This window comes from Bos taurus, chromosome 15 (genome assembly GCF_002263795.3).
Source record: "Bos taurus isolate L1 Dominette 01449 registration number 42190680 breed Hereford chromosome 15, ARS-UCD2.0, whole genome shotgun sequence".
Taxonomy (NCBI): Eukaryota; Metazoa; Chordata; class Mammalia; order Artiodactyla; family Bovidae; genus Bos; species Bos taurus.
This window is the reverse complement of record NC_037342.1, coordinates 55,452,496-55,466,188: the sequence shown is the minus strand read 5'-3', so window position 1 is coordinate 55,466,188 and position 13,693 is coordinate 55,452,496. Positions and strand designations below refer to the sequence as shown.

At 38.9% G+C, this 13,693-nt stretch overlaps 1 protein-coding gene and 1 pseudogene across 5 annotated transcripts in view; one reads left to right on the top strand and one right to left on the bottom strand.

Annotated features, from left to right (window-relative positions):
- The window catches only part of UVRAG (UV radiation resistance associated), a 328,758-nt gene that overhangs the window by 74,603 nt on the left and 240,462 nt on the right, over nt 1-13,693 (bottom strand). For all 5 annotated transcript variants that reach the window (XM_015474813.3, XM_059874961.1, NM_001193026.1 and 2 more), the window contains one exon: nt 6,662-6,740. In XM_015474813.3, coding sequence (XP_015330299.1) covers nt 6,662-6,740 — 79 coding nt within the window. The remainder of the gene's footprint in view (nt 1-6,661; nt 6,741-13,693) is intronic.
- LOC112441646 (U6 snRNA-associated Sm-like protein LSm4) lies at nt 9,742-10,164 on the top strand (annotated as a pseudogene).

The following is a 13,693-nucleotide window of genomic DNA, read 5'->3' as shown; positions in this document are numbered from 1 at the left end:
TGAGCGACTTCACTTTCACTTTTCACTTTCATCCATTGGAGGAGGAAATGGCAACCCACTCCAGTGTTCTTGCCTGGAGATTCCCAGGGACGGTGGGGCCTGGTGGGGTCGCACAGAGTCAGACACGACTGAAGCGACTTAGCAGCAGCAGCAGCAGCAGCAATATAGAATCTGAAGCCTTATCAATATACTTTTTGCATCTGTTAAATAAAATCCATTAGGCTTTTTGCACTGTGAAGAGATCTTCACCTGTCCATGACTTCAGAGCAACATACACTGGTCATTTTGAAAATACTGGCTCATTGAGTTATATAGATTTTCAAAGCTTATACGTTTATTATAAAATATTTCAAAATCTCATCCGTTAAGTATTGCTACCAACTTCACCAAAAACATCTTTAAGAAATGGGAAGCTGTCAATGTTATGGTGGCAAATGCAAGTTTCCCAACATACTATTTTCATTCAAAATCTTGAATTTCAACATCAGTTAATTTCCTTTGAAACGCTCACCTCATTCATTTTTGAAAACAATGTCTGCCAAATACCTAAGTCTGTACAGTTGGCTGTTTATTAGACAATCTTTCAAAATATTGCTCCATGAAAAAAATCAGCTAGTTTAGTTAGCAACTCAATTGTACAAGTGTTTTATGCCTATTTCCCTTTCTATCACACAGAATATTTTAAAAATATGTACTCAAGGGTCAACATTTAATACAATAAAACTTTTACTGCTTTATCAAGGACATTCTTGACATTACTTCTTCAACTATTCCTTCTTTATTTTGTATTGGCAATTTCTGTCTTCATTTGATCACTCACATTACCATATAAATATGCCTTGATATTTCCCATCTTAAAAAAAGAAAACACACCAAAAAGGTTCCACATCCCTCCAAAACCAAATTAAAAAAAAGAAAATAAAAAAATCTCCCTTTAACATACAATCTTTTCCAATTATGAACCCATCTATCTCACTTCAAAAAAACACCTCAGAAGGGCTTTCTACAATCAGTGTCACTTCCTCACTTCCTATTCACTCTTCTACTCCTCTAATGAAAATGCTCTTGTCAATGACTTCTATGTTTCCAAGTCCACTGGATACTTCATCTCATAGGAGGATTTCATATAGATGATTACTCTTTCTTTCCAGAAATTCTCTTAGTTACCAAATTATTACTTTCTCCTGGTTTTCCCTCTATCCAACTGGCCATTCCTCTCAGTCTTTGCTGTTTCATCTTCCTCTAAACTTCTAAATCAGAATTCCCAGGGCTAAATCCCTCTGTACGCTTCTGTCTGTACCTGTCTCTCTCTTTGGAGCTAGCGCTGCACTCTCTTCCTGGTTGATCACACTGGTACCATGAATTTAGACATCACCTTTATATTGATGATGACCAAATCTGTACATCTAGTACTAATTCCCACCCTAAGTTCCAGACTCATATATCCTGTTGCTTACTTCAGGACTCTACTTGGCTTTCTAAAAGGCAACTCAAGTTAAACATTTCCAAAGTAGAACTTTTGGTTCTCCCAAACCCTGACTCCTGGACCCTTCTCCATCTCAATAAACAGCATTTTCATAGTCTAGCTGCTCACATACAAAACCTAGGAGTCATTCTCGATTATTCCTTTTCTCCAGTCTCCCACATTTAATCTATTAGTTCACCTCCCATAATATATTGGGATATATAATATTATATTAGTTTCAGGTATATAACACAGTGATTCAGTGTATGTATATATTGTGTAATGATCACGGCAATAAGTCAACATCCATCACCACACATAGTAGCAAACTTTTTTTTTCCCTGTGGTGAAAATTATTAAGATATGCCCTCCCAACAACTTTCAAATATACAGTATGGTATTAACTGTAGTCAACATGCTCTATTATACATTACATCCCCAGGACTGACTGACTTTATAACTGCAAGTTGGTAGCTTTTGACAACCTTCACCCAGTTCTGCCACTTCCTACCCTCACCTGTGACAACCACCACATAATATGTTCTTTTTATCTATGAATTTGGGCTTTTTTTGTTGTTGTTGTTAATTCAGATTTCATGTACAAGTGAGATCACATGCTATTTATTTCATTTAGCATAATACCCTCAAGGTCAATCCATGTTGTTGCAAATGGCAGGATTTCCTTCTTTTCATAGCTGAATAATATTCTAGTGTGTGTGTGTGAATGTGTGTACACATACCACATTTTATCCAGTCATCCACTGATGGACACAAGTAATTTCCATGTCTTATTTTAAATGGGCTCCCCTGGTGGCTCAGATGATAAAGAATCTGTCCACAATGCAGGAGACCCAGGTTTGATCCCTGGGTTCGGAAGATACCCTGGAGAAGGGCATGGCAACCCATTCCAGTATTCTTGCCTGGAGAATCCCATGGGCAGAGGAGCTATTTTAAATAATGCTGCAGTAAACATGAGGGGGAATAGATTTTCAGGTTAGTGTTTTCATTTTCTTTGGACAAATACCCCAAAGTGGAAATGCTGGATCAAATGCTGCCCTTTTCACTGTGCAGGGTGATGACAAGGGTCACTTGGATAATTAATATATATATGTATATTATAGACTGTAAAGCTCTCCAAAAAATATTATAATTTTTGATTTACTACTCTGGGAACTAAAAGCAAACTACTGTGCTATACACAAATACTAATATAATGTCCTTATAAACTTACTGACAATTATGGCAGGAGCTGGTTTCTTAAACCATGTTAATTACACTGTACCTCAATTTTGCCAGGTCCATTTCTATAGTGTTAAAGGCTGCCCAAGAGGGAAGACTATTTCCAACCAAAGGGGCTGGCACTTGAAAAATATTAGTAAATGGTGTTAAAAACAAGGCACTTTGCGTTATTCACTTTTAACACCAACCCTGCACACACACACCCCTTTAGACAGCAGTGACAGGAAGAGGGCAGGCAGGCCTTACCAACCCTCTCAGCTCTTCAAACAACACTTGAGGATTTCTACTTGAAGGCCTGTCTTTCTAAGCTTGGGCTTTCAAAACTTGGGCTGGAACGATCCCAAATACTGAAGTAACAAATATTACTATATTCTGTCATTTCCTCTACCAAAAAAAGTGATTTTACTACTACTTCTGGTTGTGATGAAAGGTCCTATTGACTATTCAAACCCTCAACCAAGTTATGGATGCAGTATTAAATGACTTCACTCCTTTTTCTCTGGCACTTTAACACATGCCAGTGCTTTCATCCACCTCCACCAACGTGGCTTATAAATTACTGAGGTGGGGTCATTTTAATAGTATGATTTGTTCACATCTCTAGAGATGGGGTATAAGTGAGACTGGCTGAGAAGACAAACTCCCCTTTGACAACATAAAATTGGTGTATGTATGTATGTGTGTGTATATATATAAAATTAACCTTCACAAGTTGGAAGTATCTTATTAATATAATACCTGGTTAGGAGCCATAATAATTATGGTTCTATGAATTCTTAAAAGCTGAAATGTAAGGAAGTGATAGTAGTAAGGCTAAAGACAAAATGGCGTTAACGTGAAAAAAGTTGAAGGTCACAAATTTGTTGAAAGTTTCTTTCTAAACGTTCAGAAGAGGCCTCATGAATGAACTATGAAACCTAAGAAAGTCTGTTTATAAGAAGTTTATTGTCGTCTCCTTTTAAAACTGCCATAACAGTGATGAAAAAACACTAGAGAGCAAGATACTTGCTCCCTATGGAATCAGAGTGGTTAACCCATTAAACACACACACAAATGTACTACTCTCTGAATCTCAGAGTATAAAGTTGTAGAAGATACAAAATTAGTAGAAATGATCCATTTTTTAAACAGAGAAATAAAACCAGCTCAGCATACTTGTGGCTTTAGTTCAGTTAAGGATAAAATTAGAAGCGCTCTAAAGTGAGGCCCAAACAGTGCTGGAACAGAGTCTGATGAAGAGGGCTGGCTGTCCCCAGTTTTCCACTGCACCTAGTCAGCCTCCCTCTTGGTCTTGTTCTCAAAGGAAGCTGTTCTTAGCACCCCCTTTATACCTCACTTTGCCATTCCTATTGGACCTGAGAAGAATTAAGTGTGTGTGTGTGTGCACATGCGTGCATGTGTGTGTGCACATGTGTGTGTTTGAAGCTGGGATTTATGAGGAAATCCAGGCATTTCAGCCCTAGCCTTAATTAGGAGTAGGTTTCACCTGGAAACTTCTAAAAGACTCTTGACTCAGGCCTTACACGTTTAAGGCAAAAAACAGAAAAGAGGGCAAAGAGAGAAGAACCTCTGAACTCAGATCAGAATTTAATTCTGCTAAATGAGGACAACCTTCCTGACATCCTGACTCCCAGACTCTGGACCCCAGTGTCCACATGCTCTTTTCCACCTTGGCTGACTTCCCTGGAGGTGCTCTCTAATTTACTTAGATCTCTTCTCCCTTAATGCATCCTTAGTCTGGCCACTGCTTGACAGTTTTCATCTAAGCACTACCTTCTCTATGGTATGACAGCTGTCATTAGTCATGTGAGCTACACAGACTTGAAATTAAGGTCCTGTTTCTTAGACCAAGATATTCTTCTGCCAAAACTGGAGGGAGGGAAAGCTTCAGTTGTGGGAAGAATGGCACATGGAAAGATGAGTCATGGGCTAGAGGCTGTGAGCAAGGCTGCTTGCGTCTGGAATGAAGAACACGAGTTGGATGGCAGTAACAGTAAAAGCAGTGTGAGTGTGAGGTTATAAGCAAATGATTAATCGATGACTGAAAACTAGAAATCTGATTCAGTATTGGAAAAGTTAAGAGTCTAATAAAAACCAAATTAAAAAAAACAAACAACATTAAACTGAAGTTAGATGACAGGAAGAAAGGCAAAGGAGACACCATAGGGAAGAATAATTCTAGATCCACGAGAAATGAATATGGGAATCATTCAGTGAGTCTTTAGAATCATATGGATAAAATGCAACTCAGCTCATAAAAACAAAAACATCATAAAACTTATTGCTTCTATATAAAAGAAAGGTCTGAGGATACAGCTGATAATGTCTTTAAATAACAGCCAAACAGTGGGATCTCTTCCATGTGACAGTCCAACTGGAAGGATGTCTGAATAAAAACAAGGCACTGAAGCTGATCTTACTCTACAATCAGAAAATTTATGGCATGTTACCTCTTGAAGTAGAGCCATGTGTGCTAAGGAAATGTGGTATATTTGTTTCAGGAAAATGCAAACGCAAGCATCTGATAGCCTTTCTATGGCATATGGAAAGATATTAAGTGAGATATGAACGGGTATGACATTGGAAGAGCCACAAAAACCCAAGATGGGCTGCAAGGACCATGTGCTTGGACTTTTCTTTGGGGCCTTGGATAACAGGTGAGGAGACTGTTAGGGACTTGCCAAAGTCACTAAACTTTTATTCCATAAACAACTCCCTATGCAAAATGAGTTCCTAGAAGTGGTCTAAGAGAAGAAAGTTATGTGAGAAGAAAGCTATTACCAGTCAAGCTGCAGAGGCATGAGGTTATAAAGCCCACACATTCAGTTACAACCTACTAGCAAGTAACAATTCAGTAAAAGGCTTCTGAGTGTAGCAGGAGGAATCCAATTTGTACCCACTGCTTCTCTGTAGTATTTATAATGGCACAGAAAAATACTGTGGCCAAAAAAGAACTGTGTATTATCATTGTAACTAGTTAAATAAAAGAGTACACTGTAGGGAGCAACCTAGATGTCCATCAGCAGATGAATGGATAAGAAAGGTGTGGTACATATACACAATGGAGTATTACTCAGCCATTAAAAAGAATGCATTTGAATCAGTTCTAATGAGGTGGATGAAACTGGAACCTATTATACAGAGTGAAGTAAACCAGAAAGAAAAACACCAACACAGTATGCTGCTGCTAAGTCGCATCAGTCGTGTCTGACTCTGTGTGACTCCATAGATGGCAGCCCACCAGGCTCCTCTGTCCTTGGGATTCTCCAGGCAAGAACACTGGAGTGGGTTGCCATTTCCTTCTCCAATGCATGAAAGTGAAAAGTGAAAGTGAAGTCACTCAGTCGTGTCTGACTCTTAGTGACTCCATGGACTGTAGCCTACCAGGCTCCTCCATCCTTGGGATTTCCCAGGCAAGACTGCTGGAGTAGGGTGCCATTGCCTTCTCTGCCAATACAGTATACTAATGCATGTATATGGAATTTAGAAAGATGGTAATGATAACCCTGTATGCGAGACAGCAAAAGAGACACAGATGTATAGAACAGTCTTTTGGATTCTGTGGGAGAGGGAGAGGGTGGGATGATTTGGGAGAATGGCATTGAAACACGTATAATATCATATATGAAACGAATCGCCAGTCCAGGTTTGATGCAGGATACAGGATGCCTGGGGCTGGTGCACTGGGATGACCCAGAGGGATGGTATGGGGAGGGAGGTGGGCGGGGGGATCAGGATGGGGAACACATGTACACCTGTGGCGGATTCATTTTGATGTATGGCAAAACCAATACAATATTATAAAGTAATTAGCCTCCAATTAAAATAAATAAATTTATATTAAAAAAAATTAAAAAAAAGAGTACACTGTAGAACTTATTCATAAAGAGAGTTAGTAATCCAAGAAAGCAGGCTGCCATGTGCCAAGTAGGAGATGAGCACAGAAGGGTTACTTACCTGTGCTATATTTTTGTTCAGAAGATACACACCGTAATCAAACTGCAACTTCTCTCCTCCTTTTGGGTATAATGGAAACCTAAAAAAGGTAAAGCAGGGTCAGAAGTTTTCCAAAATTGGACTAAAGCAACTCCAGGTGGTTGACAAAGGTGGAAGCGTCTTGGATACAGCATAAATATCTGTAAATTTGGACTAAGCTACTTACACAGTCACTGCAACCTATTATCTTAATATCTTCATAACATTAGGCAGATCAGGATGATGGCAGTTTTGTTTCAAAGGAAGAATTGAGTAAGTCTCTTGCAACAAGGGACTAATAAATAAGATAGTGATCCACCAATCTCAAGGAGCTGAGGCCCCTATGTCTCATATTTATGTAGTATAAACTTACCACCCTAAGATTAAGATCCTAGAATTTTTTTCCTTTAACTCTTTGGATCTGACACCTCAACTTCTATTAAATTAAGAAAAAAAAAATCACACTTGAAAGCAATATATAAGCTTTCTGTTTCTTCTGAGGTGGTTAGTCAAATCAACAGCACCAGTGAGCAAAAATTCATCAAAAATTCATTTACACGTGTATGGAGTGCCATTTGGATGTTACTTCTTCAAGGCAATGTACTCATGCCATAGTGTTCTTCTAAAGCTTTCCATTTGAACCTGACTCACTGAGGCGACAAAGGCGTGAGATCTATAGATCATTATATAGGTGAGGAGTTATTTTAGGGAGTAAGTTTCCTTCACTATTTTCCTTTTTCCACTCCTACAAATGAAGAAGAAAAGGTTAGCATGTATCTATGTTCTATCATATTTTTTCCTGATTCTCCAGACAAATCATACATTTTAACCTCTGCAATAGATTTCTTTACAGACAGATCAATCACAACTTAAATACGGTCAAGAAGAAACTTTACTGTCCTTAGTTTTGCAATATATGATTATTTTAATCTTACAGAAATAAATAAATTACTAGATAGTTTTAATTTCAATTGTGGTTTAACTGTCTGAGAAAAAGATACATTCCATAATGCTTGAAGGATATATTGTTTTCTAGGGAAAATAAAAGAAAGGAAACAGAATTTAAAGCCTTATATTAAATTCTCAAGTTGCTGATATCATAGTGTCCAAAAGGTAAATTCGCTGCACTATAAAATTATAGGCGCTGGGGAGCGAGCCAGGTCATGAACTGTCTTTATGTTCTGCAGTGGAACACCAAATGCTTCATACACCCATCAAGAAGATGTAGCTTTGTATTTAATTGGAGCTATAAAAAAATAAAGTAGGACATATGGCTTGGCCCTAAATTGAAATGCATTCAAAATGATAGCAAAGCAAAGTCAGGATAAGCAAAGTGTAACACACCAGGCTTTTACAGGGTATCTGGGAATCATTCAAATTTGTATGGAATAGCTTGCAAAGAAACTACCTAATTGAAAGGATATACCAGCACAGGGGTATTTTGAAGAAATCTACTAGAGTCTTCAAGCTCTATACTGTATAGCTGTTATTCTATAAATCACTACATGTAGACCATCTGCACAGCTCTCCAAACCCACAATATATCTGCACTTTCAAGTTATAAATGCAGAAACTGTTTCAAATGTTGGAAAATAAATTGAATTAAGCATACACTGAAAACCAAGCCTCTAAATCCTGAAAAATGGATGTTATAACATTGACATTATTACTTCATTGGGATTTCTTCATAGAAAGAGAGAGCCCCAAGGTGTGCATGTACCATTAAAACAAATCTAAAGAGTGAGTAGAGCCAAAGATTCAAATAGGGAAATTTTAAGACAGAACAACTATTAGGACAGAGTTCACATCTTATATTGCTTTCAAATTCTTAAAAGGTCATGTCATGTTGAACTACCACATAGTACATGGATTTATAGACCTACTAACAAGCAATCCAGGAAAATGAAATCCATCTAAAAGGGTAAAATCTATTACCATCAGGACATAAGATACAAATCAAAGGCATTTTAATTCAATATACATAGAGAATCTCACTAGCAAACTGCAGGTTTAGACAGGAATGTGGTCATTTAAGTACAACAAGAAAAATGCTCTTAGCACAAGTAGAACTCACTTAAGGGAATATTACATGAAATAACTAGAGGAACAACTATATATTTTCTATTATTATACCTTTACAAAAAATGCAATTAAAACGAACAATTTTAAATTCTTTTTCAATTTAAATTATATTGCCAAGTTGTATAAAAATTCACTGATTCTACATGGCAAAAATCAGTGAATCAGAAAGCAATGAATAGATTATCTGTGAAGATGGCTTAGCACTCTTTAGTACATAGTAATTTCAGTGTGAATGGAGAATTATGACATAAGTACCATAAAGCTAATTTGCTTCCAGGCTGTATTAACAGAAACAGAGCAGATAACCAGGGGACATGCTAGTGTCAACCACTTTGTACTGGCTCAGACTATATTGACTATTATTTTCGGTTCTGGGAGTTAAAATTTCTTTTTACAAGTATACAGATAAATAACTGGGAACCTTTCTAAAAGGTTATGTTTCTTACAGGTTTTTTAATAATCTCATTTGACTATATAAAGCATGCAGTGAAGTAGGGTGGTCCAGTGATTTTGTTATTTAAAAAAAACTGTCCTGCCTCAGTCACCTACTTAGTGGAAGAGATATGACCTCAGCATTGGGTCTTCAGTTATATATTCAGTATTCTTTCTCTGGGTCCTTTAGAGAAGAATACCCAGGATGATTGGAAGAACAAGAGACATAGGAGTTTTGAGAGAAATGGTTGAAGGAACCAGTGGTGTTTAGCCTGGAGGACAGAAGTCTCATGGATGACAAATGAAGGACTTTCAGAGAGAACAGGGGTTGGTTTGTTCTCATGGCTTCAAGCAGGAAAATCCAAAGTAAATGGTTAAAAAGTTACAGGAAAATCGATGTCACCACAGAATTAGTTAAAACCTAAACCATCTTGAGTAGAGGCAGCAATTAGAGGCTGAGCAACAAATAATAATCATATGATGAGCTGCAGCGGCTCTGGTGGAAGTGGCCAGGGAGCCTGGTCCCTGCTGACTCCACGTTCCCCTTGTTGCTGCTGGAAGTGGCTCAGAACCACCCAATGTTGGTGGACCTCCAAAATGGGGAGATGTACAGTGGGCACCCGGTGAGCTGCAACAACTGGATGGACATCAACTTGCAGTGAGGCGATGTGTACGTCCAGGAACAGGGACAAATTATGGTGGGTGCCTGAGTGCTGTATCCACAGCAGCACCGTCAACTCCCTGACGAGATCATCGACATGATCAAGGGGGAGGTGGTGCCAAGGGCTGTGGCAGCAGTGGCTTCAGCAGCAGAAGGGCCCTGGCAAGGGGGCCGCTGGGCGAGGCGGGATCCCAGGCACTGGCAGAGATCAGCCGGAAAAGCAGAGAGGCAGGCAAACAGTGAGCCAACTCTCTGTTCTCCGGAGACTGAGCCACCATCACTGAGCTTCTGCTCCCACCCCCAAGGCTGCTTTTCTACTCTCCAGGTTATGAGTCTTTTTAGAACAAAAAGAGGCAGGTGTTGTGAGTGGACCCCCAACCTGTCATCTGTGATCTTCCTCCTCTTTTGTTAGCTAGGAGTTCTACAGATGGGCTTCCCTTGTGGCTCACGTCCTCCTGCAATGCAGGAGACCTGGATTCAACCCCTGGGTTGGGAAGATCCCCTGGAGAAGGGAAGGGCTCCCCACTTCAGTATTCTGTCCTGAAGAATTACATGGACTGTATAGTCCTTGGGGTGTCAAAGAGTCAGACATGACTGAGTGACTTTTATTAAGCACAGAAATGTTATTCTGTGCTTCTGGTTTTGTGAAGTTATAGCCTAACTTGATTTCTGGAAGAATCTGTATTTAATGCATCTTTAAGGCCTCACTCTTGTTTTAAGGTCAGGCATTTTCCAAACAGGTTTGTTTTGTATTTTGTGGTATATGCCTGCGTGGTGAACAGCTGGGAGGTTTTTATTTTAAGCTGTTTGCATTGAGACTGACAGACCAGAGAATTTCTTGAACACAAACCCCAAAACTGCCTTTTCAAAATTAACCCAGGCAAACCTTTGCCTCAGAGGCTGCTGTGAGGGACGATGTTGGGCCCTGTCCCTTTGCTTCCTCTCTCCTTCTGTGTAATAAAAATAAAAACAAAAACAAATACAGCTACAAAAAATACTAACTATGCATTCAGAGGCCTGGGGTGGCTGAATGGTGGCTGCCAAACATGTCCGTATCTGGAAACCCACAACCTGTGAATGCAACATTATTTGGAAAAAGGGTAAAAATCTTGGGATTAGAGTATCTTTGATTATCCACTTGGGCCCTAAATCCAGTAACTGTCCTTCTAAGGGACATACAGAGGAGGGACATAGAGAAAAGGAGACGGTCATATGAAGACGGAGGCAGAGATGTGAGTTACACAGTTACAGGCCCAGGAATGCCTGGAGCCAGAAGCTGGAGAAGGCAAGGAAAGAGTCTCCCCTAGAGCTTTCTGTGCCCTGATTTCAGACTTCTGGCCTCCAGAACTATGAGAGAATAAATATCTGCTACTTTAAGTCACCAAGTCTGTGATAATTTGTTACAGCAGCCCTAGAAATTAACACAGGGGGGAATCAAACACTGGATGACCCACTGCACTTGATGAGATAAAATATCTCATTCATCTCCAAGATCCTGTAGTTCTGAATATGCCAAACTAAATATATTGACTATAACTTCACATTTCCTTCCAGAACTGAGAATATATTTCAAGAGTATAATGAAATAGGGTCATCATGATAGGCATCAGCTAAGCCTGCAAAGAAGACCTACTGAAGTGTCAGCAAATGAAATGTGAGAAAAACAGATTCCTATGTATGTGCTGAAAGTAGGAACATTTTTAAAATTTATATATACACATAAATTTTATATGATATATATTCAAATTACTTTATGTGTACATGTATATTAAGAATATGCTGCACTCAATTTGGAAAAAATTATGAAATAAATTTATTTTGAATCTTTTTTTCTAAAAGATACAATTATATTAAGCCTTTTCCTCTCCTCCCCAAGCCAGACATTTCTAAAAAGGATTCCACATGGGTTATAGTTTCTCAGCTTTACCTTTGGAGTTCCACAGCCATGTCTGGCTCTTTGATGGCTCTGTTGAGGATGAAGATATGGCTATGGTTAATTCCAAACCTTTATTGTGCATATTAAGGTCACTTCTGCTCATTGTATGTATAGAAAATGTGACATGTCCTCAATATGTTCCAAGGTCAACAGTTTTCTTCAAACTCAACTTACTTTCTCCCATCTAGGTCAGTATCCCCTACAACTTTCTTCAGTTACTCAGGCATTTGATTTTTATTCCTTTTTGCATTTTATGTATGCAGTTCAACAGGTCCACAAGTCATTTTCTTTGTGTGTGTGAAACAGTCTCATCTCTCTGTTCTCATCACCACTCTGGAAAGTTCTTAGTGGTTGTGTGCACTACAGGATGTTTAGCACCATCCCTGTCCTCTACTCACTGGATAAGGTATTATTATTTTCCTTAAGTAACTTTTTATCATGTCAGTGAGTAGCCCTGCTTCCTAATTCGTTATTGTTGTAAATGTCAACTCCTCTGCCTCAGTTTCAAGGCCTCAGTGATCTGACTTGTTGCAGGATTTATTTGCAACTTTATCCTGTTCAAGTGTGTTCCCCACAGTCTCATGAACACACCAAGCTCCTTTCTTTCTACCTTTGCTAACTTCCTGGAAATGCTCGTCTCTCTCTTTCCTTCCACCTGGCAGAGTAAAAGAGACTATTATATCTGGTCATGACTAATAAAAGGAAAATGTTTTTCTGCTGAGTTTTATCACTAAAGTTTTATGCATAACTCACTGCAAGTTGGTGATAATACAGAAGAACTGTAAGTTGAGCCAGAGGCACACAAGATGGAAAAGGGCTAGAGAAGGTGAGGGAAAAGGAGGAGGAGACAAAGTGAGCAAGGTGATGGGTCCAGATCAAACCAGGTCTCACAGGACAGAGTAAGGACTTTGGTTTTTACTCTGAATGAGAGGGGAAGCTCTGAAGGTTCTGAAAAGATGAGTTTCTCTCAGAGAAGTAAGTTCATTTGTACCCTTTTTTTTTAGATTCGACATATAAGAAATATCATATGATATTTGTCTTTCTGTGTCTGACTTACTTCACTCAGTATGACAATCTCTAGATCCATCCATGTTGCTACAAATGGCATTATTTTCTTTTTTTATGGTTGAGTAATACTCCATTTTATATATGCACCACGTCTTCTTTATCCATTCCTCTGCTGATGGACATTTAGGTTGCTTCCATGTCCTGGCTATTGTAAACAGTGCTGCAGTAAACATTGGGATACATGTGTCTTTTGGAATTATGATTTTCTCTAGGTATATGCCCAGGATGGACTGCTGGGTCCTGTGGTGATGGTCTTGGTTAGGGTTCCAGTAGTCAAGAGGAACATATATGAAAAGACTTGAGCCACAATTTGTGGGCAGAACGCAAGAACTTTGTGACTGATGGTTGTGACCGTGGTGAAGAGAGAGGGGTCAAAGATGACACTTTGGTTTCTCAGTCGAGTGACTTAGGCAGATAGTGGTGTCTATGAACTGAGACAGGGAAGGCTGAAGAGAAGCAGGTAATACATACTATTCATGTGTACAACATATATGATAAATTTCACATAAAATGTTATTATACATAAAATTATGAGAGAAATTTGGGGTAAAAATATCAATTCTCCTTTCAGTTGTGTGCTCAGTTGTGTCCACTTCTTTGCAACCACACGGACTGTAGCCCACCAGGCTTCTCTGTCCATGGGATTCTCCAGGCAAGAATACTAGAGTGGGTTGCCATGGCCTCCTCCATTAAAAAAAAAAAAATCAATTAAAGAATTACAGAAAAACTTAAATGGAAGCTAAAGTCACAGGTATGAATGAGATGGCCTAAAGAAATCATGGAGAACAGGGTTGTTTCAGAGGCTTAAGAATATCAACAAGAGATGAAAAATAAA